At 49.7% G+C, this 27534-nt stretch overlaps 4 protein-coding genes across 4 annotated transcripts in view; 2 read left to right on the top strand and 2 right to left on the bottom strand.

Moving 5' to 3' along the window:
* The window catches only part of DAAM1 (dishevelled associated activator of morphogenesis 1), a 94024-nt gene extending 90602 nt beyond the window's left edge, over window positions 1-3422 (top strand). Inside the window, exon 26 of the mRNA XM_050975636.1 lies at window positions 516-3422. Within this exon, the coding sequence (XP_050831593.1) occupies window positions 516-725 (210 nt within the window). The 3' untranslated portion in view covers window positions 726-3422. The remainder of the gene's footprint in view (window positions 1-515) is intronic.
* Window positions 3423-13755: 10333 nt separating this feature from the next.
* On the bottom strand, window positions 13756-15479 carry GPR135 (G protein-coupled receptor 135). Its single transcript, XM_030240246.2, has one exon. It carries the CDS (start codon window positions 15477-15479, stop codon window positions 14172-14174), a length of 1308 nt encoding a protein of 435 aa, XP_030096106.2. The 3' UTR covers window positions 13756-14171.
* A 1530-nt stretch (window positions 15480-17009) lies between these two features.
* On the bottom strand, window positions 17010-20148 carry L3HYPDH (trans-L-3-hydroxyproline dehydratase). Its single transcript, XM_009101651.4, has 5 exons — window positions 19559-20148; window positions 19153-19322; window positions 18749-18871; window positions 17734-17871; window positions 17010-17494 (listed from the first exon to the last, which is right to left on the bottom strand). Exons 1-5 carry the CDS (start codon window positions 20100-20102, stop codon window positions 17369-17371), a joined length of 1101 nt encoding a protein of 366 aa, XP_009099899.3. The 5' UTR covers window positions 20103-20148; the 3' UTR covers window positions 17010-17368.
* A 167-nt stretch (window positions 20149-20315) lies between these two features.
* On the top strand, window positions 20316-25923 carry JKAMP (JNK1/MAPK8 associated membrane protein). Its single transcript, XM_009101653.4, has 7 exons — window positions 20316-20403; window positions 20552-20643; window positions 21226-21380; window positions 23028-23234; window positions 24107-24288; window positions 24952-25028; window positions 25342-25923. The coding sequence occupies exons 1-7, from the start codon at window positions 20391-20393 to the stop codon at window positions 25558-25560; spliced, it is 945 nt and encodes a 314-aa protein (XP_009099901.1). The 5' UTR covers window positions 20316-20390; the 3' UTR covers window positions 25561-25923.
* Window positions 25924-27534: the final 1611 nt, after the last annotated feature.

The raw sequence follows: 27534 nt of genomic DNA, 5'->3' as shown, positions 1-27534 counted from the left end.
ACAGGCAGCACTGGAGACTGGGAGGGGAGCTTCTGTGGTCTTAGATAGACCCAATGGCTTTTCAGTTTTGATTACTTGATTAATGACCTTGGTTTGGGGAGGTCTTGCAGCTGAATGTGCAGCAGAGCTGGTGCTGTCTGTTGGCTGGTGTGACCCACGAGCCGCAGCCATGGGGCTGTGACCCTCAGCCCATGGGTTTTATCACAGAATCTCAGAATGGTTTGGACTGGAAATGACCTAGTTCTAGTTCCAACCCCCTCACTGTGAGGGGTTCCTCACTTGGAACCCTTCCACTAGACAACATTGCTCCAAGCCCTGTCCAACCTGGCCTTGGAGCACTTCCAGGGATGTGGTCTGTCAATAACCCTGACCAGCTCTCATGTGCTAAGCACTGGGGTGGGAAACAACCCTTGAGTTCCACCAGTTTGGGGATTACCACGCACATGCTGGGCACCCCCACAACCACCTGTGTGAGACTGAGATGCCTTCTTTTCCCCCTCCACCACGGCCTGCAGCTGAAGGAGCAGCGGGAGCGGGAGCGCAAGGCGAGGAAGGCCAAGGAGAGCGGGGAGGAGAGCGGCGAGTTCGACGACCTGGTGTCAGCCCTGCGCTCGGGAGAAGTCTTTGACAAGGACCTCACCAAGCTGAAGCGCAACCGCAAGCGCATCACCAACCAGCTGGCCGAGAGCGGCCGCGAGAGGCCCGTCACCAAGCTCAACTTCTGAGAAACAAACTGACAGCAAAACCCAGCAAAAGACACATGGGTCAGTCTTTCTGAAGTGGCTATGGTTTTTGGGTTTGTTTTTTTTTTGTTTCCATGACACTGCCTTGCGATTCCAAGCGGAACAGTGGCACGCTCTCTGTCCCCCCCCCCGCGGGCGAGTGTGTGTGTGTAGATACTGTGTAAATAGTCGGGTCGGGGGGTGTGGAGGGAGGTGTGTGGGCAGCTCAGTGCCAGCACCACCTCCTCCTCACTCCAAAAAGTAGTTCTCCCCATGCACAAGCACAATGCCGCGTCCGTGGAGCAAGAGAGGACCCAACCCCAAGCCGCTGGTTGTCCCCATGGTCCCAAAGCCAACGGGGAAGCTGCCTCCTGCTGCTCTCCTGCTCAGAACCCCCCCCAGGGCCATTCGCAGGGGACGCCTTGCACACAAGCCGAGCGGTTTAAAGAAGAAAAGACAAAAAAAAAAAAAAAAACAAAGCAAAGTTGACTGAACTTTAATCCATTGTTTGTTTGTTTGTTTTCTCTCATTGTTGTGATTATTCTGAGAAACTCGCAATCTGTGCGTTCGCGCCGGTTCCCGAGCTCGGCGCCGCGGGTGCTCCCGGCGATGCTCTTCCCGTCATCCTTGGGAAATGCTCTTTTTCCTCCTGCTGCCACCTTGCTAAAGGACAAACTTTACCCCAAAGTGCTTCTCGCTGTAACGCCACACTGATGTATTTATACTTTTGCTACGTTTTCTGGCCCAAGACGGTGGGAAAGGTTCGGTTCTCGGAGGAGACGAAGAGCATAAACTTTTGCGTTGTAACTTTTGTTCTTGCTTTCTGTTCAATGGGACAAACTGTATCCTCTGTCAAGGTGGGTCAGGACCAAAGGTCTCTGAAGTACAAAGGGGTTGGGGTAAAACCCAGCAGCTTTCACCTGCCTTCTTTTCCTTTTTCTTTCTCGGACACACAGAAGCAGTGATGCCAAGAAACACTCGTCTCTTAGCCAGGTCCTTTTTTGACTGGTTTGCTGTTCATTGTCATTGCAAATTTGTAAGCAGAACTACCTGTCAAATGTCAGTCCAAAAAAAAAAAAAAACAAAAAGACAAAAAAAAAAAAACAATAATAAAAGTAATTCAGAGCTCTCAGGGAGTAATAATTTAAGGGTTTAAAAAATTAAGAATTGGAGAATAAAGTAACCACCATTAACATATTAACATTTCTATTCTTAAATTATGCTGAGTATATAGAGGACTGTTACTTTTTACTTTTATTTATTTGTGGTATGTTTTTTAAGAAAGCAAAACAAAACCTTTTTATACCACCAATACTTTTGTGATCTTTTTTTTTTGTTTGTTTGTTCTTTTTCCTGTGGAGAGATGAGTTTGTCCCTGTTGCACTAGATATTAACACTATTTGAAATAAGGTTGGTTGTTCTTTTTTTTTTTTTTTTTTTTTTTTTTTTTGTCAGATAATCGGTATTACTGGTGGGTATGGGATGTCAGTTAACTATATGTACTGTATAGCAAAAGTGCTGTTTAAACTAATTTGTATAAAAAAAAATATGGTTCTAAGCACCTGAAGGCCCTGGGGTCTGTGTGCTGAGTGAAAGCTGTGAAATCTCTCTCGAAGCAGAGTTGTCAAGAGCTGTGGTTTTACCATTTTGTTATTTTCTTCATTGCAACATTTAACGCACTGTAGATTTAAAAAAAAAAAAAAAAAAGAAGAAAAAAAAAGAAAAAAAAAAAAAACAAACTTTCTGAGTAGCATTTAAAGCAGTAATAAGTAAAGCAGGTAAGTGCAAAAATAAGGTCCAGCACCTCATAGCCAAGCAGTTGCAAAACCTGCAGATTATGTTCAAAGGTGGAGTTAAGCACTTTGCTTTTAGAAGGAGGGGGAAATAAAGACAAAAGGTAATGATAATACTATTCCTTAACTAAAGTGCCTCTATTTATATTTTTTATTTATGGCTGAAAAAAATGGGGCTGATACAATTGAGGGAATGGACTATGGGGGGAATTGAAAATATATAAAATAAGAAGAAAAAAAAAAAGGTTAAAAAGAAAAAGTTTGGCTTCTGATGGTTTAAGGAATGGTTGGTCACATGTGTTTAATTGGGCAGATGGTGGGGTCAGAAAGGGCAATCTCCTCCTGGGGTCCCTGGGTGCCAGCACCCACCCCGGCTCCTGCCTCTGCAACCCCAGTGCCACATCAGGACCTTTCCTGACAGATTTCCTCTTGCCCTTCCAAACCTCTTGGGTTGTTGTTTTTTTTAAATTGTTTTACAACAGCCTGATTATCAGGCTGACTTTGCCATTTCTTTGTTTTCTTTCAAAAAAAATAGAAAAAAGAAAAAAATATTATATCTCTATAAATAAATACAAAGGCTGTGTGCAGGTAATTCCATGTGCCATTGTTGAAAACTACTTTTAGATTGGTGCTGGTGTAAGTAGCCACTCTTTTCTCTTGGGTGTGTATTTTAAAGATGATTTTTTTTTTTAATAATGCCAAAAACAAAACAACAAAAAAATCCATAATAATTTGTAAAAGAAAGTTTATGTCTTGGACCTTATTAGCTTCGTAGTGACTAAGGTAGTCTGTTAGGTGCAAGGATGTTAGTAGTTGTAGCTAGTGGGAAATGCTGTGTAATGTTATGAGACTGTACATTTTCTAAGATGGCAATATGCAATAAAGCAAAACGATTTTGGTGAGTGTACACGGCAGAGCCTGAGTTATTTTTTAGGGGAAAAAAAAGGGATAATTAGGAATTGAGGCAGGTGTTGAAAAAGAGGCTCTCTGAGAGTTGCTCTTTTTTGGGTGTGTTTCCAGGCATCTCTGGGGTCAGGTGATAAGCCCTTCACCCTTGCCCTGAGTGCTGGGTTTTAGGAGGTTGGGGTTTTTCCACCCTCCGGGACTGCAGCATCCTCACTGTCACCACATGTGGGTTCTGGAACACCTCCCAGTTGGTGAACCCGTTCATTTCTCCTCGTTTTGTTGTTGCTGATGCCTGTTCCCACCTGGGTGGGAATTTTTCCAAAAGCCCACTGGGGCTTTTCCAGGATCCTGCATTGAGGCAGCAGCCAGTTTTGTATCATGGGATTGGATCCTGTCCCTTTTTCCAGGAGAAGTGCTGGCTGGGCTGGCCACCGTGCCTCTGGCTAGCCTATCTAGTGATGTTTCCTTGGCAGTAGCCCAAGCCCCTCCTGGCTTATTCCTGCTCACCTTTTCCTTTCCCACACACCTTTCCATCCAGGCTGTGTAACTTTCTTTTTCCAACACTCCTGAGTGAATTTTGCAGCACCCAGAGACACACTCAGACCCCACTGCCTGTGCCAGTGGGAGCGTCTGCATTGTGCTCTGACCCATGGGCTTCCCATTTTGGACTGGGGCTGGCAGGGAGCACAGATTCCATCACCACCCCGGCAGTCATGGGCTGGTGATGCCATGGGAAAGCAGCCCAGGGCTGAGTGGTGATAGGACCCAAGGAAAACAGGAATAGCTTCAACTTCTCTTCCCATCATAAATCCCCATGTCCCCAGCACTGGGCTGGTTGGGGTTTGTCCATAAATAGATGGGAACAAGCTGGCCAAACCCCACAAACCAATGAGGACCTGAAATTCTAGTTTGTGGCAGATTGCAGGTTTCCTGGGCCACGCCACTGTGTGACACAGGGGGCAGGGTGGCTGTGAGCAAGGTCAGGACACAGCCTTTTATTCAACCAAGATACTTGATGGGAAAAAATATCCTAGTAACTTTCAAGCTTCAACTTCAAACACTTCCACATGCCTGGATTAGCAGCATCTATTGGTTATGAATAGAATTTTCAGATGTTTGTCATCCCAGGAGAAAGGGGACCAGGGTGGGCACTGTGCTGGACTGGCACGCCTGTGCTGTGTGAGCTCACTGATGTCCTGGCTGGCTGGGTTTTCACCTGAAAAAAGGCTCCTGTTCCCCAAATCCTGGAGGCTGTTCCCTCCTTTTACAGCACACCCTTGTGTTCTGGATGATCCAAACCTGCCCAGACCCGCTGGTGCCAGGGAAGCTGCCGGGCACGGCACTCCTGGAGGAATTGTCCCGTGGGGCCACCCGGGTTGGTGGCACCAAACCTGCTGAGCCAGCTCTGACTGTGCTCTGCTCCAGCCAGGCAGCTTTCCCTGCTGCCCAAGGCTGGGGCGACAGGAGTGTCAGGTGTCACCTCCCGCACTCAGCCTTCATCCCTGGCATCGCCCCCAGCTGGGAAAAGATGAGTCAAGGGCTTGTGGCAATGCCTGATGCAGGCACGGCAGCGCTGCAGCACTGCATGCAAAGCTCAGCTCAGCAAGTAGGGCAGGCACGGCCAGGTGGGGAGACACACCCGGCTCCCATCCTGCTGGCAGCCACTCTGCTGGACTTCTGGACTATTTATTTAATCCCAAAAAAGGGGACGGTGGGCCCAGTGGAACTGTCAGACTTTGATATCCCTGCTGGAGGCCCCTGGGATAGGGTAAGCAAAGCAGGGATGTTGCCAGTTCTGCTCCCAGCTGTGCTGTGAACCTGTCCCCACTGCCACTGTCCCCGTGTCGCACCTCGAGCAGATGCTCTGGGGTAAAACTGCACTTTGCCATCTTCACTTTCACACAGCCTGATCAATTCTGCAGTCCTTGTGCAGGGCTGGCACTGCTGGATTGCCACAGGAACAGGCACAAGTCTCATGAGGAGCAACTGGGAGAGCTGGGGGGCCTCATCCTGGAGAAAAGGAGGCTCAGGGGGGACCTTCTCACTCTCTACAGCTCCCTGACAGGAGGGTGGAGCTGGTGGGAGTTGATCTCTTCTCCCAGGTAACAAAGAACAGGACAAGAGAAAGCCTCAAGTTATGCCAGGGGAGATTTAGATTGGATATTAGACAAAAGTTCTTTGTCCAAAGAGTCACCAAACCTTGGAACAGGCTGCTGAGGGCAGTGCTGGAGTCACCATCCCTGGAGGTATCTAAAAGCCATGTAAATATTGCACCTGGGGACATGGTTAATGGTGAGACTGGCACTGTGGGGGGAATGGTTGGATTCAATGATCTTTGAAATATTTTCCAATCTAAATGATTCTGTGATTCAAATAATTCTATGATTCTATGATTCTCAACTCCCATAAAAGCTGGTCATTTCATGAGCTTGTGCTTTGGGTAAAAGCATTTTTAAAGTTTTGTTCCTGGTGGAGACAGGAGAGGCCAAGAGGACCCAAAGGTGATGGATGCAGGAGGGAGGAGATGAGCCCCATCTCCACTCTGTCACCTGCAGCAAATCCTGCAGACATCTCTCCTGGGAGCTCTCTCCCTGGAATTGTTCAGGGTCCTCCAACAGATGCATGATCAGAGGAGAGTTCTCTGTTTGAATGAGTGCTCTGACCTGAAACCTCTGAGCATTTTGTGTCATTTTTAGCCTTAAACCAGGCTTGCTGAGAGTGTGCAGGTAAGCCAGGGAGAAATCAGCAAAGGCAGAGCAAAGTGCCATCTGCTGGCTCTTTCCACCTTCAGCATTTTAGAGCTGCCAAGAACAAAATCAATTCTGCTTCTTGTTTTCCTCTGCGATCTCTGCTGTGGTCTGAAAAGTTCTCATGCTGAATTTTCTATGGAAGTTTCCCCCAGCATGGTTGAGAAGGGCTAATTTTAATTCTCTCCATTGCAATTCGAGTCAAATAGCTGCAGGTCACAGCCTGTGGCTTCTCTGTGACTTTTGGCAATGCCTGACCTTCAGGTGGATGCTCAGGGTGTGCACATGCAGGCACCAAAAATGCACACGTGTGTAAGATAAACCAACTCAGAACAGTTTCATGGGTCATCTGAACTTACTTCCATGGCTTTGGAAATTACCACAGAATGCCCCACTGCACTACAGCGTCCTCAGGGCTCGCCCCAGAGCCAGGGTTTGTGTTGGGAGCCTGTTCCTACCCAGCTTTCTGCCAAGGTGCCAGTTGTTGGTTTCTCTGGGTCTGCATTGATGGCACTCCAGACAGTAATTCATGTTCAGACTCAGGTGTTTATTATTTCTTATCAGTAAAACAGCCTCACCACTGTGAGTTTGGCAGCTTTTCATTAGAAGGCACAAAATGGCCAACAATCTCTTGGTACAAGGTCTTTTAAGACTAAACTATCCAACTAAGAACTGACACCCAGATTATTTTTCCTTTTAACCCAATAACTGATCCCAAACAGCTCTCAATGTGGAATTTTCTGCCCAATTACAAAATGCCACCCAAACCCAAGAAGAAGGAAGAAGAATGAAGAAGAAGCCCAGGACAACACCCTGTGCCCTGCATCTTGCTTCCATCCACAACAAACTAAAAATCCCAAAGCCTCAATTTCTCACCAAGTGACACACCTACACTACTCTCTACAATCTATTTCACACTTTTGTGGATTCTAGTCTATCTTGAAGTCTAGGAAACTTTGAGGGTCCAAGTCAGGGCTCCCCTGGGGGTCAGAATACCCCAGAGCAGACAGGGAAATATTCCTGGTGCCCTGGGTTTCCACGTTTTGCATGCATTCTGTTGTCACACTGCAAAGAACTTGACATTAAGCTGGAGTTTCCCAGTTCTCAGAGCAACTTTGTGAAGGTAATTCATTGAAATTGCCATTTTTCTATTCCTTTCTTTACTGGCCCATATTCCAGTATTTGCTCATGTGCTCTCAGCTCAGGGGTGGCTCTGCAGGAGGGGCAGAACAAATTCACTTTGGTTTTGGGGCAGCAGCAAGCAGAGCTGCTCTAAACCAGGATTATCCTGAGCACCAGCACTGCAAATCAGGAGGACACAGCTTTGTCCCTGCTGCCTAACCCATGCCTTTGGCCTGCCAGGACACTGCTGTAAGCTGGGCTGGGACAGTGCCCCTGCCTTTTCCTGGGCTGTGAGTGCTGAGGGGTGCCAGCAGCTTTTCCATCTGCTTGAATTTTTGCCTGTGTACTTTGAGATGGCTTTACTTTGCCAGGCTCTATGCAGAGCAGAGCATCCCCTGGGCTCAAGGAAAATAAGGAAGTCCCAGTTTTGTGCTTTGTTCAGCTCCTGATCATTGCCTAAAACCCTTTTTTGCTGTGAAATCAGTGAGAAGCACTCAGGCAGGGCTTGGTTTCTATGGTAAATCTTTCCAATTTAACAGCAGGAGGCAATCACCATTTGAGTTACATTTTCTGTAAAGACTCCACAATTCAGATGCTGTATTCAGAACTTGACATGACCTCAGGGATGCTATATTACCAAATGTTCTGTAAAATACACCAGACTGAGCACAGAAGCCACAGGCACAGATCAGGCACAAGGGCTGCAGCACATTAGATTCCACTGGAAAAAATAAGTGACCTGGTTACTCAGAGCATTTTTTATCCCTGATGCTGAGATTAGTTCAGAGTATGTTGCTAAATCAGGTAAGCAAATTACATTTATGGGGTCGTGAGGGAATTGCTGGGAGGGCAAGATGAATTTTAGAGAAATTTATTTTGCTGGTTTTGTCCACATCTACCCTGAGGGTAGATGAGCCTGAGGGGTGTGTTAATTTGTAGGGCCCATCCAGAGGGGTTTTGAAGCACCAAGATCCTCTCAGCTGCTCTCCCATGGGAGTGGGGTGGGCTGGGCTAGCCTGGTGTTTTCCACAATCTCACTTAGGAGCCAGCCTGGTGTCCATGTGCAGCCCCAACATGGGGTCAATGTCACCTGCTCTGACTGTGAATCCCTCAGTGAATCCCTCTGGCCAATCCCCCAAGCACTACCCAAAGTGTTTAAGCCTCTGCATCGGAGCTGCTGGCAGAAGCAGGAGGAGATATCCCTGCTGCCTTCAGCCAGAGTAGCTCTGGCCCCTGGGAGAAACATGGATGTTCCTCCAGATGTGGAAGGCTGATCAGCACTATTTCCACTCCCAATCTCCATCCCAGGAACTGAAGAATAGCATTTTCCTAAGTGATTCCCCAAAGTCATCAGGGCTGCATCTTTTCTTTTATGGTGGCAAGGAGAAGAAATGTCCATGTCTGAAGGGAAAGCAAATGTGTGGAGCTCTGTGGTTTGCAAATACCTTTAACTCTTCAGTACACACAATGAAAGACCCCTGAGGAAAGGCACAATCCTCGGGTCTAAACAAAGCTTCTAAAAAAACTTTGTTACCTTTATGATTACCTTTCAATGTTCCCTTAGCTTCTGAACTGACTGTGCAAGAGAAAAGATTAAAAATAAAGGCAAGAATAATGGATGTATAAAAATGGATGTATAAAATTAAGGATCCCAAGTACTCAGAAATTGCTCACTGGTTTTGTGGGCTTCTGGCAGTGCTTGCCTCTGTGAAAACAGCTGAACCTGGAGGAGCTCAGTGCCAGCAGTCAAGAAATAACACAAATAACAAGCAGTTCCTCTCAGGGTGAATTTACCTCCTCTGCCGAATCACAGCTGGATCCTACTCATCTCTTATGATCACCAATGAGCCTGTGGGCACACTGGTGTGCTCTGCCACCCAGTACAAACAGCCCCAGCACACAGCCCTCCTTGTTAAATTTCCTTCTGTCACAGCCTCCTGGGGTCTTCATGGCTGAGCTCATCCATAACTCCCCAGACAGATTAGTGCTGTGCCCTGGGGTTTCTGCTGCTTTCACTTTGATTTCCCCTGTGACTCATCCACTTCATGCCACTGAGAGGGATTCACAGTCTGTCTCTCCCCACATCACTTTTCCTCCTGCTTCTTGCAGCAGTTAATTCCTAGGGGAAAAATATCTAGAAATGCTGAGCTGCTGCCCAAGCACTTTGGCTGTGGTGATGTGGATGCTTCAGCACTCAGGTAGTGGCCTGCTAGCAGCCTGGCACTGAAAACCCATCACTCCTCTGCAAACTGGAACAGCAGGAGGGCTGGCCATGCTCCAGGAAGGAGGGCTGGCCTTGTCCTCCCACATTCAGCCCCAGTGAAGCCTCTGGGACTCACCCCACTGGTCATGGCAAGCCCAAGGCTTGCAGCAGCAAAGCAGCACCGTGCAGTTGGGCATGAGGTTCCCCAACATTGGATCTTATTGTGGGTTATTCCTCCTGGAGGACTTGGGATCTTTTCTTTCTAGCACTTACTTTGTGGCTCTGTAATGCTTTGTAAGCAGATGTAGATGTGTACCCATTTATTATTAATAACCAGAGTCATCATGTGAAAATACAAAAGCATCCAGAGTGCAGAGGCAGCTGTGCTGCTGAGCAAAGCATGCTGCCAGCACTGGGACTGATCTCCCCAGCCCTCCAGGCTGCAGCTCTGGCCTGCATGCACAAAATGCCACTTTTCTGATGTGCTTTCCAAGTTCTTCATTTCAGCCTGTACAACCAACTTCCCAAAGAGCAGCAGTGTTGAATCTGTCTTTCAAAATAAGTTTTGGTGAGGTGTTCTTTGGGCATCAGTCACAACCCCTACCCTGAGTGCTCGTATTTGGGAAGCAGCAGCTCTGAGGGTTGATGTCATTAACAGAAAGGCTTTTCTCAGGATCACGGCTGGGACAGCTCTGCTGGCTGCCGAGGTCTCTGCTGGCATCTGCTGGATACAGGAATCAACTCCAGTGCTGAAAGAGAGGCAGCAATGGGGTGTTTCAAACTCCTGAGCTCTCCCTGTTCTGGTGATTGATGGCAGCTATTACAGCCCATCTGGCTGTCACTTGTAAATAGTGCTAATTGGACTGCTAATTGTTCACAGCTCCTAAGTTATGCACACAGCATTTGCTTTAAACGGAGGCTTCATCCACAGATTAGGAAGGGAGTGGAAAATAACTACTTGAATGAATCTGATGATTAAATCAGCAGGAAAACTACCACTGCATGCAGTATGTTCTGAAATGCTTGTCATTCATCAAGACTTAATGTTTTCCTTGTAAGATATAATGCATTAGTTCAGTCAGTGGCATGTTATCATTGCCAAATAGTAAGGTACTCTTTAAACTGAGGGTTTAAATATGCTGCAAAGTCAACAAGAGACTGAAGAGCTCAAAGACTCACTTTTAATTTGCTTTTGACTGCACTTGTCTCCAGTATCCAGGGCTGAACGGGCCTTCAAATCACTCAAACTCCTCTTTCTCCTATGCTGAGTATCCTGCACAGAATAATCCACGTGATTTTTGGTTTGCTAAATGACGTCCCCATATCCTTGAGCAAACAAGATTTGTGCAATTTGCTTTGTCCAGGCTCATCTCAAGGGAGGAAAAAGGACAGAAGCTGGAGGGTTGGAGCCTCAGAGCCAGTTTTGTAGTGTCTAAAACATCAGTGTCTTCCTGCCTCCAGAGAAAGGGGATCTCTAAGTGGGTGACACCAGCACGGGCCTGTGGGAGATGTGGGGGTGATGTCCCATAGTGGCTTGGCCAGAATCCACCTGCTGCAATGTTTTCTCACCCAAGAACAAGCAGCTGCAACCACAGAGGGCAGAGTTTTCAGAGCTGGAGTAAAACACTGACTTAGTCCACAGGTTTCTTTCTCACAGATGAACACACAAAGCCATTGAGAGGTGCAAGGACAGACCTTCTCACCCATTCTGGTGCTGGGTGACAGGCAGCAACCTTCAGCAGAGCTGGGACACAGCAGCATTTCAAGGACTGTTTTGGCAGGCAGCCAGCAGCCTTTGGTTTGGTTTAGTTAAGACCATTTGGTTGTATTTTTTAAAACATACTTTTAAAAATGTGGCTGTAGAGACCTGACTGGTTCAACAGTGCTGTGATGTGAGGAGTGGCTGAGGGAGTGTTTAGCCAGGAGAAAAGGAGGTTTGGAAGGAACTTCTCTACAACTACCTGAAGGGAGTTGTAGCCAGGTGGGGTTGCTCTCTTCTCCCAGGTAACAATAACAGGACCAGATGAAAATGCCTCAAGTTGCACCAGAAGAGGTTTAAATTGGATATTAGGGAAAATATCTTCACAGAAAATGTTGCCAAACACCGGTACAGGCTGCCCAGGGAAGTGGTGAAGCCACAATCCCTGGAGGCATTTAAAAGACACATAGGTGTGGCACTTAGGGACATGGTTTAGTGGTAGATTTGGCAGCGCTGGGACTTGATCACTTAAGAGGCCTTTTTCAACTGAAATGATTCTATGATTCTGTGATTATGAGGAGCACAGGCCAGGGACAGCTTTGAAACACAAGCTGGCTCTCTACTGATGCTGCAGCAGGTTCATGTCAGAAAGGATCAGGTCAAGAATCTCCCCTTGCTACAGCCCAAGTTAGCTTTTCACAGAAATGTGCCAGTTTGTGATGCCTTCAAGCCACAGCCAGCTGCCCTCCTTCAATTCCTCACATGCAAGACTAACATGCACCAGCCTGAGCTTGTTAAAAATATGTAGAAACCTGTGTTAAGCAGCTTCACCACCACTTTCCTAGAAAGCTGTGATACTTCCACTCTCCCAGTGCAGCTCCTTCAGTCCTGACACCCCCAGTCCTTCCCTTGCCATACCTGACTGCCACAGAGGAACTTCCCTGGCCTGTGGTATGTCAAATCAGTAGAAAAGGAAACCAGTATGAAAAAGAGGGAATCAGTGGTTGTTCAGTGCCTGAGTCACCTGGGATGGTGGGGACAGAAGGGACAGGGAAGGTGGCCAGAGCCAGGCACTGAGGGGAGCAGCACCACCCTTTCCAGGGGCTTTCGTTCATGATCAATTATCCCCCACCACCCTCCTTGTTACCACCTGCAGCTACCCAGGTAAGGGTTCAATCCAATCCCATCATTCACAACCACCTCTCCCTCCTTGTTACCACCTGCAGCTACCCAGGTAAGGGTTCAGTCCAATCCCATCATTCACAACCACCCCTTTCACCACTGAGCCAGGCATTGCTGTGCCAGGAATTCCTCTCCTGCTCTTCCAACAAGCCACTCATGTCAAACAGCTCCTGTGAAGAGCTGTGGGCTTTCTGCACAGCTTTGTTCTGAAACACAGCAAGGAAACACTGCTCAACCTGCAAAATCCAGTAGCTGCAGGGCAAATTAGCAGTGCTGAGTAGTCAAGGGTCAGATTTTCCCTCATGGGCTTCAGGAGCATCAGAGAAGAAAGTTACAGTAATGTTAACAGCACAGAAACCAGCTGCATTAAAATTTCACAATTAGCTCTCTCTGCTATCATCCATCTGGCAATTTTTTACAGGAGTTCCCTTCCCAAGGCTGGCCTGAGAATGATGCCAGGCTGAGACACTTTCATTTCCTGCATAAAAGACAATTTATTTCTTCACTTACAAAATAATGATAGAGTGTTCACTTGCGTCACAAACAGCTGAAAAATCCAGTAAAACCAAAACACTGTATTTTTAAAGCCTGTACAAGAAAAAACACTGTCTCACACTAAACTCTGACAAAGACAAACAAAGGCTAAATCTTAATTTCAAATTCAAAATACTAATTTAAGGCTTTGGACCCTTGAACAAAAAGATTACACAGATAAATTCGTTCAAATTTATGCTGTGCAATCGCATTTCCATGGTGTTATTTTCCTTTTTTTTTTCCAACAGCAAACAGCTGGTTTTTAAATATTGTGTTCCAATGGATTGCTGCCATCAATACAACAATATCTGTTCTGTGCATACACACATTTTCACATGCTGCAGAGCACACAGAGAACACATGGTATTTGCTTTGCCTCTCCTTTCAGACACTTCCCTCACACAGCTCCTCTAATTATGGTAAAACCCTTGGAGATGAGAGACACTCTGGATGAGCTCAAAAAGAAAACATACATCTTGTGCACACCACAGTTTACTCCCACACCCTTTTCAGTCTGTCTGAGGAACTCACGTTTCTCATATTCATAGTATTTTAAGTCGACCATCCCTGCAAAAAAAGAGAAATGGCTGCTGAAATTCTGACACCTGAGTTATTACCTTCCTTTCCTTCCCTCCCAGTATCATACATCTTCCCTTTCACAATTACTTTTCTTGTTATGCTTCAGAGTTTAAATTAAAAAAAAACAAACATATAAACAGATCACTTTTTCAGCCTGTCCTACAGTCTGTGACTTTATGACTGTTGGCACTTCCACATAAAACAGATAAAAGCAACATTTTCCTGCCATGATGCGGTTTTTCACAGTGTGCTGTTTTCAGAGTTGCTTCCAGCTGTCAGTGCTCAGCTTTCAGTTGCTTTTTTGGCACTTAACAAACAGCTCCCACAGTCATTCAGTCACTTTGGGCTGCTTTGGTGTGTCAGCCTCGGAGCTTTACAGTGGCACTTTCTGCAGGTCTGGAGCAAACGCTGTCCTGTTCTCGCAGCTGAGCTCTGCCTCGGCTGGGCTCGGTGGCTGTCACCGATGCATCCATCAGGCCTGCTGAAAAGGAAGGGGCATTCCCCTTCCCTGTGGAGCTCCTGCTGCCCGCAGATGGAGTCACCAAAGCAGAGCTCACACAGTAGAGAAGAAACCCAGTCCCATCACAGATTCCTGGCAATCCGGCTGCAAAGGGCTCCAAGCAGCAGGACTTTCTTCAGGGAGGCAGCCCGGGGCCAGACGCCTCCATGCCGGCCCCCATCCCTTCATAGGCTGGTGTCGATGGCACCTGCTCTGGCCTTCAGGGTGGCATCAGAAACAGTGTCGGGCTGCCCATCCCGACAGAAGAGCACAGCGGGAGTCTTGCAGGCCCACATGGCCACCTCTCCCCCGCTGGCCGGGCTGGACGAGGATATGGCGCTGCCTGGGGGCCCGCTGTGCCGATTGATGTAGCGTTCCCGGACCCGCTCGGCTCGGCTCCGCGGCTCCGGCTGGCGGCCCGGCACCGACAGGTAGGCGACCATGTTGTTCCTAGTCCTGTAGCCGCCCTCCCGGCTGCGCCGCAGCAGCACCGAGATGTTGGGGTTACGGGCGGCGTAGATGAGGGGGTTGATGGCGCCGTTGGCCCAAGCCATCCCGCTGGCCACGGCGTCCATGGTGGGCGAGAAGGGCAGGCGGCCGGCGGCGGCGGCCAGCCCCAGGATGCAGTAGGGCCCCCAGCAGCAGATGATGGAGACGATCATGATGAGGACGGTGGTGGCCGTGCGCATCTCCCCGTAGGCGCGCAGCAGGTGCCCGTAAGTGGTGAGCGGCCGCACGCGGCTCTCGGCCAGCCGCACCGCCCGGCAGATGTTGAAGTGGCAGAAGCACATGACGGCGAAGGGCAGGAGGTAGCACAGCACGATGAGGGCGGCGCCGTAGGGCGGCCCGAGCCGCGAAGAGCCCCAGGGCAGCACGTAGACGCAGCGGTAGGCGCCGGGACGGGCTTCGCGACGCCCCTCGCCCGCCAGCCCGTACCAGGGCCCGGCCAGCGCCAGGGCTGCCAGCCAGACCGCGGCCAGCAGCTGCGCGGCGCGGCGCCGGCCCATCTTGTGCCGAGGCTGGCGGACGATGGCACAGTAGCGGTCGAAGGAGAGCAGGGCCATGGTGAGCGTGGCGGCGATGCCCAGCCCGGCGTGGAGCGCGGCGCTGGCCAGGCACAGGCGCTGCCCGAAGAGCCAAGCGCCGGGCGGGCGGCTGAGCAGGCTGAGGAAGGCCAGCGGCAGGCAGAGCAGGGCGCCCAGCAGCTCCGACAGCGACAGCGACAGCACGAAGGCGTTGGTGACCGTGCGGAGCTGCCGGTGCCGGGCGATCACCAGCACCACCGCCCCGTTGCCCAGCGCCGAAAGGGCGAAGATGAGCAGCAGCGCGGCCGCTTGCGAGGCCAGCGCCGCCGCCGACCACCCCGCCGCCCACGCCGCCGCCGCCCCGTCGCTCTCGTTGCCGCTGCCGCCGCTGCCGCCGCCGCCGCCGCCGCCGCCGCCGCGGGAGAGGTTGCCCGGCACGGCCGCCGCCGGCTCCATGCGCAGCCTCATGGCCCGGCCCCGGCGCGGCTGCGGAGGCCCCGCCGCTCCCGGCCCCCCCGGCCGCTGACGTCGCTCGGCCGCCGTTGCCCGGGGAACCGGCCCGGCCCGGCCCGACCCAGCCGGACCCGGCGGCGGCGGAGCGGAGCCCCTACAGACGGGCAGTGGGGCCGGGGGACCGGAGCCCATAGCGGCATCATCCCCTGGGTCCCCACAGATGTGCTCCCCGGGCAGCCCCGGTCAGCGCCTCTACCCGCACAGCCCCCAGCCCATCGCGGAGAACCAGCTACCCGCAGACTCTCAGCTGGAGGCCAGGACCATCACCCTGACTCACCAGGCTGGAGTTTGAGAGACCACCAGGTGTAAGATTGAGGGATCAGGCCAGGGACCCCCTCATGGGCAGCAGGACCTTTCCTCCCACTCTCATCCATGCTCTTACCTGCCTGCCCCCACCTGAAAATTTTCTTAAGGAAGGGGATACAGAATAGGTAATGAAGGATGCATCCCAATTAATGCCTGAAGAACCTCCAAACATCCTGTGCTGGCTTTGTGACTTGCTGTCCAGCTCTTTCCAAGGAGCCAGGCTGCGGGGCTGATCAGGAGATGCCCAGAAGATGAAAACACATGACAGAGTGTGCTCCTGCAAGCACGGAGGGTGTGTGTGTCACTTCTTGTTCTCCTGGACCAGAGGCTATATGGGACTTACAAGGGAGTTACAGGAAAGCTGCGAGCAGGAGCCCCTGACACCATCCTAAAAAACCTCTACTGGCAGTTCAGCAGTTGCATAAATCAGAGGATTTTTGTTTCCTCCTGCTACAAAGTTATTTTCAAGACGACAGAAGAAATTCCTCCCAGGCTTTTCTGTGCCAACCTTATCTAAGTTCACCAGTATGCACCCTTCTGCTGCATGAGCTTCCATGAGATAATCATTCTCATTTTCATGTCTCATTTTAACAAGTGCCAGTTCCTCCCATGAGTGTCTTCATTTAACAAGCACCATTTTATTGGAAGTGACAGGCCACCAGAGGTCTGAAGGTCTTCTCCTGCCACTGCAAATGCTTGGTTTTTCCCTGGAGGGACTCTGGCAAAGCAAGCACTGACTGCACTCTGCTGCACAAGCTGCCCCTGGACTGGGACAAAAATCAGTAAATAATTAGCAGTCAAAGGCTGTAATGGCTCAGACTTTCAAACAGAGCTGCTTCTGTTGAAAGTTAACCAGAGGGTATTTGCAGCCAGTGGTCCAAGATAAGCAAGAGAGGAAGGCTTAGGGAAGCAGCACAGCATGGACAATCAGCAGGAACCCAGGAAATTCTGATCAAATACCTGCATCCATCCCCAGGATGCAGGAGAGCCCTGGTGAGGTGAAATGAGTGAGGAAGGGGTTGTCTGGACCGGCTGAGCAGGGAAGTTGGGACATGAGACAGAGCAGCACAGCTGGCTGAGCAGGAGACAACAAGAGCTAGCAATTCAAATCCAGAGTCATGACATACTTAACAAAATCCTGCAAATTGAGCTCTGGGAGTGAAAACATGGAAAATGGCAGAGTTTTGAGCTTGCATTTAATAGAAATCTAATTTTGAAATTCGTAATTTGCAGACATAGAGAAGGCACATAAATCTGAAGGCAGCTCTCCAAGATCAGCTCAGTTTTCTGTGAATTATGGGTAAGAATAAAAAGAAGAAAAATACTACAGCATCTCAGAGCAGCTTGTAAATGCTAATCACAGTGCACCCCATATGTTAATCACAACAGGGCAACAAGCCTGTTATCCTGAAATTTGACAAATGCTGCCACACCACCCAAGGCTGCTCCTGTTGCAACGTGGAGAAGCAAAACAGAAATTCATGGGCAGGAGAAGCACAGCACCACCAGTGAGGCTTTGCCACCATCTGTGACTTGGGTCACTTGAAGAAGAAGCCGTGTTTCAGTGGGTCCTCCTCTTCCACAGTGAAGGTGGCTGTACCCGTGTAAAAGGCTTCTCCTGAAACTTCCACAATGACAGCGTTGTAGTTCCCAAATGTGGCCTCCTGCAGAGGGATCAGGATGAGGATAGAGGCAACAGAAGGTTCTCCACTCTCCCAACCCCACAGAATTCCAGTGCTACCTGACATTTATGCAGACACCCCTGCCCTGGTACGTCCCAAAGCAGCCCCACAACACAACAAGGCCTTAAAATCCTTTTAGAGCCAGGTTTGTGGGAGGGCAGCAAGACCCACATTTCCAACAGCCCTTGAGACAGGGGGAAAGTCCAACACCAGCCACTTGCCTTCACTGCCTTTCCAGTGAACAAGGAGCCCGTGGTGCTGCTCCGGAAGGTTCTGCTCTGGTCCAGCTGGATGAGTCCCTTATGGTACTGCAGGGCAATGCGAGCTGTCACCCCCGAACCTGTCGGACTTCGGTCAACCTACAGCAGAAGGGATGAACTAGCTCTAGATTCTGGGGTTTAATACAAAATGAGATTGCTTCCCACAGTTCTCTCTGCCACCTTTACACTTCACTCAGGGGAAACCCCCCCCAGCCCAGCGTTTTGTAGAGAATCCAGATACATCACAACTGAGAAGGAAAAAAGAAGTAGGTTTAGGGTACTTCTGGACTGTGGTGGGCTTTGGCACAGTTAGGGATGGATGATCTAATAAACACTGAGGTTATTTAAGAGCAGCTGAAATCTTCCCAGCATCATCTCTAAAGAACTGAGAGGGGCTGAGTCACCTGCCCCATTCTCACACCTCAAGGCAAGATTGGTTCTCCTTACAGAGAGGGGGCTCCTGGCCAGCCTGCTTTTTAAAATCTCCAAAACCACAGTGTTGGCCAGCTTCTGAGGTGACCTGTCCCAGTGCTCCACACTCCTCACTCCTGGGAAGTCCAACCAAAACTTCCCCTGCTATTTGTGTGATACCTTATGCACTGCAGACAAGAACAGAATTTTAACACCCCATTTCTCTCCTGTTGTTCATCCTCAGCAGATATTCCCTGGATTAGGACTTTAGGGACATGTACTATGCTGGGATCCTGTCTCAGCTCCTGAACTCCTGGAAAATTCCAATCAACAGGTTTTGGGTATGAACCTTTTTAAAATGCCACCATCTGAGGTGTGCAGAAGTATTTCTGCTAATAGGAGCAAAACCAGAATGTGTGCATCGACACTTAGTTCTCCAGAGACATAACAGCAGCACATGTAATCACTGCCCAAACTAAGAACCAGAACAGTCTCTCTTCTTTGCAGTGGAATCTAAGGGACAATTGTGGTGCCTCTTGTGCCTGAGAAGAGCCTGTTTCTGTACCTGTTCATCTGCAAACACACAGATGTTGGTGGTGGGCTCCTCACTAAAGGCATCTTTCCCATCTGTCAGTATGGTGCCATAGAGGAAAGCCAGGTCTTCACTCTCAGGGTGATGAAGCTTGAACTGTGAACAGCACAAAGAGGGTCACAAATACACACAACAGCAGAAATGTGTGCAATGCAGCTTCCGTGAGACCAGAGGAAGGGGACAAGGCCACATGGCTGTGTTTCCACCTCTGCTTCACAGGTAACAGAGAGAAGCAGGAATGCTCCTTCTCCTGTCCTTGTAAGGACTCTGAAATTCAGCATGGGGCTGGAAGGATGGGACTCTCCCACCATCCTGAGCTGGTCTGGGGCACTCAACCCAGAGGGAACATGCTGGGATACCACAGTGCTCATCCATACCTGTTTCTTCACTGCTTCTGTCACTGCACTCGCTGCACTGACAAGATCTCTGGTCTTTGAAGAGCACACATCAAGGCCCAGCTGCTCAGCGCTGAGGAAGGCATAGAAGGTGCCACCGTAGCCAATGTCAACCACCACCTTCCCATGGCCAGGGACATCAATGGCCAAGTCTGAGCAGAGAAAGGGAGGAAGGTGAGGAGGCAAAACTGCTGAGCCATGGGCTTGCATACAGAGTGAAAAAACACAGCCACATGCGAGGGCAGTGGACAGGGACGATAACTTCAGTACTCCTATGGCACCTTACAGCATCCCTGATGACCTCTGAAGAACAGTGGGACTAGGGAGACAACTGCCAGACGCCCCTCAGCCAGACCACCAACCCCCCAGAACACCCAGAGGTCCCCACCGGTGGCGGCAGCGAAGGCGGGCACGCTGTGGAAGCGCACGGGGTTGCCGCTGCGGCGGCCGTCCCAGGGCACGAAGGCGGTGACGGGCCCGCAGGGGCAGCGCAGGCGGACGGCGGTCTCGGGGCGGGTGGGCGCCGGCACCAGCCCGTAGTCGAGGGCGAAGCGGCCGAGGGCCATGACGGCGTGGCCGCACATGGCGCTGTAGCCGGCGCAGTGCAGGAACAGCACCGCCAGGTGCGCGCCGTCCGCGGCCCTCCCACCGCGCACCACCACGGCCCCGTACATGCCGGCGTGGCCGCGCGGCTCGTGCATCAGCGCCCGCCGCACGTGGTCGTGCCTGGCCGCCATCTCCCGCCGCAGCGACAGCAGCGACAGCCCCGCCGCCGCCGCCCGCTCCGCCGCCTCCAGCCGCGGGATGATGCGCAGCGGCTCGCCGCCCGTGTGCATCTCCACCGTCTGCAGCACCATGCCCGAGGGCGAGTGCGGCGGCAGTGCCCGTCCCGCTCCGCCGCTGTCACTGTCACCGCCGCCCTGCGCCGCCATCGCGCCGCCACCGCCACAGGCCGCACCCCGAGAGACCACGCCCACAAGCGAAAACACGCCCCATTTGGGATACCCCAACATGGGGCCACGCCCATGTCACGCCCACCCGGTAGAAGTCCCGCCTCATGACCACGCCCATGCCAGTAACCACGCCCCAACCGAGCCCACGCCCTCCTGAGTCCCCGCCCCTTCGCGTTCCCGCCCCGCATTCCCGGGCGGAGCCGACCCGCGGCGGAAGCGGAAGTTCTGAGGCGGAAGTACGGGGGCCGCGGTTGCTGGGTTACCGCGATGTTCCGCGCCGGTAGGACGGGCCGGGATGGGGCACCGAGACCAGGCTGGAAATGCGGGTGGAGGTGTGGATGGGATTGAGGGTGTTGTCAGCGGCTGGAGCGGGCCGGGACTGGCGTTCGGTGCCTCTCCCGGTAACGCGGCCCGCGTTCTCCCCGCAGCTGTGGACATCCAGCCCGCCTGCCTTGGGCTGTACTGCGGCAGGACCGTGCTGTCGGTGAATGGCTCCGTGGAGACCTACGGGGACTGCGGGGTGAGTGCGAGGCTCGGCCCGGTACGGAATGGCTCAGGCGGGGCCCGCCGGGAGCCCCAGCCCGGCCCTGCGGGTCAGTGACGGGGGCTGGCGTGGCGAGAACGGCTCTCTGACCGAAACAGGAGCTGCACCGTGACATGATGTGCTGGGGGCTCGGTGCTGTACCCGAGCTGAGTGGAGGGGCTGGAAAAGCTGACACAGATCGGGATGGTGTGGAGAGCTGTGCTGGAATTAATGATTGTGTTCGCCGGTTTTATTGGAGTGCTGAGGGAGAGCCAGACCCAGGAAGGGTGGGATGAAGCTGGAGAGCTCTGGTTGTGAGCAACCTGGTGAGAGAGCTGTGATGAAAGGGAGTGGTGTGACAGCAGGAGAGGAAAATGGAGGCTTGCATGAAAGCTGTTAATCATGCTTTATCCTTGTTTATATTAAAAAAGAAGAGCCAGAGAGAGCAAGTGTAAGCTGAGAAATTACTGGGGTTATTGTGTCATCTCTTTAAAAATCTGGTCTATGTTTTGCCCCAAGCTGTTTTTCCATTAACTTCAGGGATGGTGGGATTCTCAGTCCAACCTCTGCCTTCTGCAGGTGTGTCCTAGAGGCCAAAGAACCGATGACAACAAAATCTGCAGGGAGTGTTTGGGATCTCCAGACCGCTATGACTGGCTCTACCTCGGCTTCATGGCCATGCTGCCCCTGGTTTTACACTGGTTCTTTATTGAGTGGTATTCTGGAAAGAAGAGGTTTGTGTACCCTTTCTCTAGATGAGTTGTTTAAAATGGGAAATATTTTATCCATGAATGATCAATCTGAGATGCTGAACTGAACTGTCCAGCAGTTCTTATAATCCTAGACTGGTTTGGGTTGGGTGAAAACCTTAAAGATCATCCAGTTCCAATTCTCTCTCATGGGCAGGAACACCTTCCAGCAGACCAGGTTGCTCAGAGCCCCATCCACCCTTGTTGTTGATTGAGCTGATATGGTTGCACAGAAGTTTAGAGCAGCTGTGGGAGGGTTTATTTACAAATGTAAGTGTCCTGCAGGGCACCCTGTCCAGTCACTGCCCTCAGGGCATGGTCTGTACCTCTTTATTGTGGCAGTGCACAGTCCAGCTGGCAGTTTGGGCTGAATTTGGTTTCCCAGTAGACAGCAGCAGCAGCCCTGATGATATTGACCTGTCCCCTGGGTCAATATCATCAGGGCTGCACAAATGCAATGAGAGGATGGGTTTGAGTTTTCTCTTTAGGAATATGTATTCTGGGTTTGGCTCTTGATAGCAGAGCTGCTGTGGCCTTTACAACAGAGAAGTTCTGTAAAAAAGAGGTTTAAATCCACAGCAGCATGTGGCCATTAGGTGTTAGACTGGAGTTTTTTGAGGAGTGATGGCTCTGGAGTGTACTGAGCTGTCCGTGGCAGGGGGTTGGAACTTGATAGTCTTTAAAGTCCCTTCCAACCCAAATCATTCTGTGATTCTATGAGCACTGAACAGATAGGGGACTGGGAATGTTTAATATATGAATATTTACCATCTTCAATAAGGACCTGCAGCTTTGGCAATTCTGGTTATATCACAAGCAGCAATGTCACCCCTTCTGAGACGTGGGGTGCGTCACCTTCACCGCTCTTTTCTTTTACACACTAAGCCACCTGAGATTATCAAAGAGCTTCCACACTGACTGGGTTTTAACTCTGTAGAAGGCTCTGTGGGATTCCAGGGCTGTTGGGATTTGCAGGAGCTGGCAGCATGGTGTGGGAACCCAGGAAATTCCTCTGGCTGCCCTGGAGGACTCGAAACCCTGTCAGGGGGCTTGGAGACCTTGGCACAGAGCCCAAGACCCCTGTGCATTTGATCTTGACCCATGGGAAAAACAATTATCAACCTTTATATGAAGAATTACAAGTCAAAAGAGTTTAAGTAGAATAATAGTTAGTTTGTCACAAGGTGAAAAATAGATTTTTGAGGTTTTTTAGAATGGGGTTTCAGGGAGCAAGATGGAGGAATCTAGGTGTGTCCAGCCTTTCTTCTTGGCCTCCATCTTCTGGGTGATGTTGGCACTTTTAGATTGGTTTAGAGTAGAAGCTCACTGTCTAACATAGGTGATAGGTATTGGGAAGTTACAGTAAATAATGTACAAGTAGTTTTTAGTATAAAAGATAACAGTGCCCCAAGGACGGGCAGTGTGCCTCAACCCGGTCTGTCAGACAGACCAGTGGGTGAGAGAAAGAATGTTAGAGATAAGAAACAATAAACAACCTCAAGAACAAGAATAGAAGAGTTCTGATTCCTTTGGCTGCCAGGCTGGGAAAGGAGACTTCCTAACGCCCCTCGGGGTGGCTGTGACCAGCAGAGATTCCGAGAGCCTGGCAGTGACCGTGCTGTTGTCCCGCAGCTCCAGCGCGGTGCTGCAGCACCTGACGGCGCTGCTGGAGTGCGGCGTGGCGGCCGTGGTGACTCTGCTGCTCAGCGACCCCGTGGGCTCCCTGCACATCCGCTCCTGCCCCGTCAAGAAGCTCTCGGACTGGTACACCATGCTCTACAACCCCAGCCCCGACTACATCACCACTGTGCACTGCACCCACGAGGCTGTGTACCCACTGTGAGTGTGCCCCCTGTCAGTTTGTGCCCCCTGTCAGTGTGTGCCCCCTGTCAGTGTGTGCCCCCTGTCAGTGTGTGCCCCCTGTCAGTGTGTGCCCCCTTGTCAGTGTGTGCCCCCCTGTCAGTGCGTGCCCCTCTGTCAGTGTGTGCCCCCCTGTCAGTGTGTGCCCCTTGTCAGTGTGTGCCCCCCCTGCCTCTCCTCCAAGCTGCCAAAAGTGCTGGTAGAGCTGGGATCAGTGGCAGTCAATCCCCTGAATCTTTCGTGCATTCAGCTGTTTTACGTAGATTTGGCAACACTTAATGATTTTCTGAGCAATCAAAGAAAGTGGTATAGTCCAGGCTATCACACAATCAGTTTAGTTGGAAAAGACCTCTGGGATCGAGTCCAACCAATGGCCCAACACCACCATAGCACTGAATGCCAATTCCAGTCTTTCCAGATTAAAGATAATTTCCAGATTTTAAACATTTCCAGATGTTTAACATCTCTAGGGATGGTGACTCCATCACCTCCCTGGACAGCCCATTCCAGTATGTGATCACCCTTTCTGTGAAGAAATTCCTCCTGATGTCCAACCTGAACTTCCCCATGTGCAGCTTGAGACTATGTCCTATCAGCATGTCAATACGTAGTTTAAAACTTCTTTTTTTCCTTTCCTTGGAACTGTTGTTTGTTTTCTTGTTCTTTCCTTGGAACTGTTTCCTTGTCTGTTTCCCCTAAGAAAAAGTGAGCCCATCATTCTGTGTTTAATCCTTTTACCCATAAAGTCTTTAGAGTTCACTGCCTAACCCCAAATTCCTTGATTGTGACCTGAGTCTATGAGGAAACTGCATAAACTGAAAAAAATTTAAGGAATTTTTCTTTTTCTCCAGGTACACCATTGTGTTTATCTATTATGCCTTTTGTCTTGTGCTGATGATGCTGCTGAGGCCTCTCCTGGTTAAGAAGATTGCCTGTGGTTTGGGGAGGTCTGACCGGTTTAAAAGCATTTATGCAGCACTCTACTTCTTCCCCATCCTCACCGTGCTGCAGGCTGTGGGAGGAGGCCTCCTCTGTGAGTTCTCTCCTAAAAACACTCCTGAACACACCTATCAATGCACACTAAGAAAGGACTTAAGGGACAGAAGGAAGGGACACTTTCTGCTTTGGGAGTAAGGCTGTTGTTTAGGGTTATTTTGAGGAGTTTCACCTGGAAAGGTTGCTTGTTAGGAGCTCTGTCCTTCTGACCAGCAGTGCTTTGCCTCAGCAGTGCTGTTAGAGACTGTCCCTTTCCCAAAAAAGGAGGAGAGGGGGTGTGAGAGGAAAGTACTTCAGAGTGAACTAGTTCCACTTTTTGCTAAGGCAGAGTTTGTCTGATTTCAGAGATGGATTTCAGTGTAAATTTGGGAAGATCGGCTGTTTTTGGTTTAGCTTCCAGCATTCTTGTCACATTTGGAGAGGTGCCACAAAATCCCCACTCAGCCTGACTACTTTTCTCATTATCATTTCCTAATTTGTGGTGTAAGTGTTGGGTAACTCCACTGAGAAATAGCAGAAAACCCCAGAGGGAAGAGCTGTGCAGGTTGTGCTTGGCTGACCCTCACTGCTATGCTTGTGTGGTGCCATGCTAAGGGGCAGCTAGAGCAGCTCAGTTTGCTTCACACCTGTGGAAAAACTCTCTGCTGAAGGATAAGCTGTGCCATTTTTTGCTGCTAACGTGTTACATGTTTGTCTTTAGATTATGCCTTCCCATACATCATCCTGGTGCTCTCTTTGTTTACCCTGGCTGTGTACATGTCTGCTTCTGAAGTGGAGGTGGGTAAACATGTTTCCTGTGTTAAAAGAGTAAAAAAGACTTGAGTGAGCAGAGACCACTTTGTGTCTTGCCTTTTCTCAGTGGTGTATTTTACATTTAAGCCTCTTCCTTTATCCCTTTCCCTCTTGGCTGGAGGAATCTCATGTGAGAATTCCCCCTGATGGTGCACTGAGAAGCTGGGTGTGTGCTGGAAGGGCTCAAACCCAGGAGGCTTCACATGGTTTTTGTGCTCTACCTGTCACACCTCTTAATTTTCATATGCTGCCTAACATATGGTTGAATGCTAACAGGAAATTGTGTTTATTTTGCAAGTTTTTCAAGGATCTGCTCGTGAGGAAGAAAAGGCTCGTTGTCCTCTTCAGCCACTGGTTACTCCATGCCTATGGAATCATCTCCATTTCCAAACTGGATAAGCTTGAGCAGGACCTGCCTTTGCTTGCCCTGGTACCTGCCCCTGCCCTCTTCTACCTGATGACAGCAAAGTACACAGAGCCCTCACGGATCCTCTCTGAAGGTGGGAATGGACATTAGAAGGAGACTGTGCCAACAACTCTGTCCCAGTGATCTGGATGAAGCAATTTTAGTGCTTGTTATGCTCTGGAAACTTTTATTTTCAAAAAGAAGTTATGAGCCAGACTTCTGGTGAAACACCTCTGGGTGAGACTGTATAATATTAAAAAGTTGCACTTTGTATTCTTCCTAAGTATCTGGTATAGATGGAAAGCAATGTCTTTTTATCTATTTATCACTGTGAATTTGTGTAAAAAGCTTGTGACACATCCTAATACAATGGTTTGCTTGTGAATTGTTCATTTCCTAACGTGATATTTGAATAAAACAATAGAGCCTGGTTTTCAATAGACTTTAATAAAAAAAAAGTAGAGCTTGAATATACCAGAGAACTTCAGTTTTTCATCACATACTCTTAGCTTCTATCCCCCACCAGTGGAAACAGACTGTCTTCTTCCTTCCAACAAAAGATAAAACATGTGCCTGAATCTTCATGATGTTTGAGTCTGACTGCTGGAGAAGAAATGCTCTGTGAAAGAAGAAGAAGAAATGCACTGTAAAATTCTCTGTAAGGCAGAGTTTGTGCTCTGTGTGCTTCATTTATGGAGACCTTCCTGGAGAGCATTAAATAGATCAAAGATTTTCTTTTTTTGGTAGTTGGGTTAGTATTGGTCACCAAAACTTGATGCTGTAGAGAGTCTAGAGGAAGATGCAGAGCAGTGCTGAAGGGCCAAAACCAGAACCAAAAGTAAGATCCTCTCAAATTAAACTCTTTCACTGTATGAATCACTGGGTGATAACCACCCAGCCACAAGCTGCAGGAGTTGAGGTCTGCTCATTTTATTTATCTTTTGTGGAAAAGCAAACACACAGTTCTGGGAAGATCAGTGATGCTCAGACTATTTGAAAGCTCCCTCACTGCTATTATCATGGCTCTTCAGGAAGTGGAAGTTAAGGATGATGAAGGAAGTTAAGGAATACCTTAAAGCATTTCTGGTTCTTCTCAGAACCACAGAATCCCTGGGTTGGAAGAGACCTTCAAGATCATTGAGTCCAGCCCAGCCCCAACACCTCAACTCAACCCTGGCACCCAGTGCCACATCCAGGCTTTGTTAAACACACCCAGGGATGGGGACTCCACCACCTCCCTGGGCAGCCATTCCAGAACTTTATCACCCTTTCTGTAAAAAACTTTTTCCTAATATCCAACCTGTATTTCCCTTGGTGCAGCTTGAGTCTGTGTGCTCTGGTTGTGTCAGTGCTGCCTGGAGAAAGAGACCAATAAATGGTCTCAATGTGCAGCAGAAATATTGGACCCATTGCTTGTGTTTTACAGATTCAGAGAATAGTTTGGATTGAAAGGGACCAAAAAACCATCCACTCCCCACCCCCTGCCAAGGGCAGGGACATTTTCCACTATCCCAGGCTGCTCCAAGGCCCATCCAAGTTTGCCTGGAACACTTCCAGGGATGGGGCAGCCACAGCCTCTCTGGGCATCCTGTGCCAGGGCTTCCCCACCTCAGAGGGAAGAATTCCTTCCTAACCTTAATTCAATCTGAACCTCTTCTCTTTCAGTTTGAAGCCATTTCCTTTTGTTCCATCACTACAGTGCCTGATAAAAGAAAAGAAATTAATTCCAGCAAAGAATTAATTTATTGTGGGATTTAGAAGGAAAAAAAGAAGTGTGGAAAAATAAAAAAGTTCAGTATATCTTACAGCGATCACTCATTCAGGATTTTTTGACATCCAGAGTATCCAGTCCTTCCAGCTTGTATTGTAGCCTGCTATAAAAACCACTGATCTTCTCCACTCATTGCTGAATTTTTGTTGCTAGAGTTGGCACCATGTTCAGTATTTCCCACTCACTTTCCAGAAATTCGTGTAGTGACACACAGTACAATTTATTTTTTTCTTTAAATGAAAAGCCCCTCACAAAATGTTAAGAAACTTGCTTTGCTTTCTTGTTTTCCCATAGCTTGACTGGCCACCAGACCT

The sequence above is a fragment of the Serinus canaria genome, chromosome 5 (assembly GCF_022539315.1).
Source record: "Serinus canaria isolate serCan28SL12 chromosome 5, serCan2020, whole genome shotgun sequence".
NCBI lineage: Eukaryota > Metazoa > Chordata > Aves > Passeriformes > Fringillidae > Serinus > Serinus canaria.
Note: the sequence above shows the minus strand (reverse complement) of the source record. Positions and strands in the feature narration are given on the sequence as shown.

Coding starts and splice junctions, on each gene's coding strand:
- JKAMP (XM_009101653.4), top strand. Junction 21,381..23,027: donor TGGTATTCTGGAAAGAAGAG/GTTTGTGTACCC, acceptor GTTGTCCCGCAG/CTCCAGCGCGGTGCTGCAGC. Junction 23,235..24,106: donor CACGAGGCTGTGTACCCACT/GTGAGTGTGCCC, acceptor CTTTTTCTCCAG/GTACACCATTGTGTTTATCT.
- GPR135 (XM_030240246.2), bottom strand. CDS start 15,479: ATGAGGCTGCGCATGGAGCCGGCGGCGGCCGTGCCGGGCAACCTCTCC.
- L3HYPDH (XM_009101651.4), bottom strand. CDS start 20,102: ATGGCGGCGCAGGGCGGCGGTGACAGTGACAGCGGCGGAGCGGGACGG. Junction 19,323..19,558: donor CGCCTTCGCTGCCGCCACCG/GTGGGGACCTCT, acceptor TTCTCTGCTCAG/ACTTGGCCATTGATGTCCCT. Junction 17,495..17,733: donor TCACTGGAAAGGCAGTGAAG/GCAAGTGGCTGG, acceptor ATCCCTCTGCAG/GAGGCCACATTTGGGAACTA.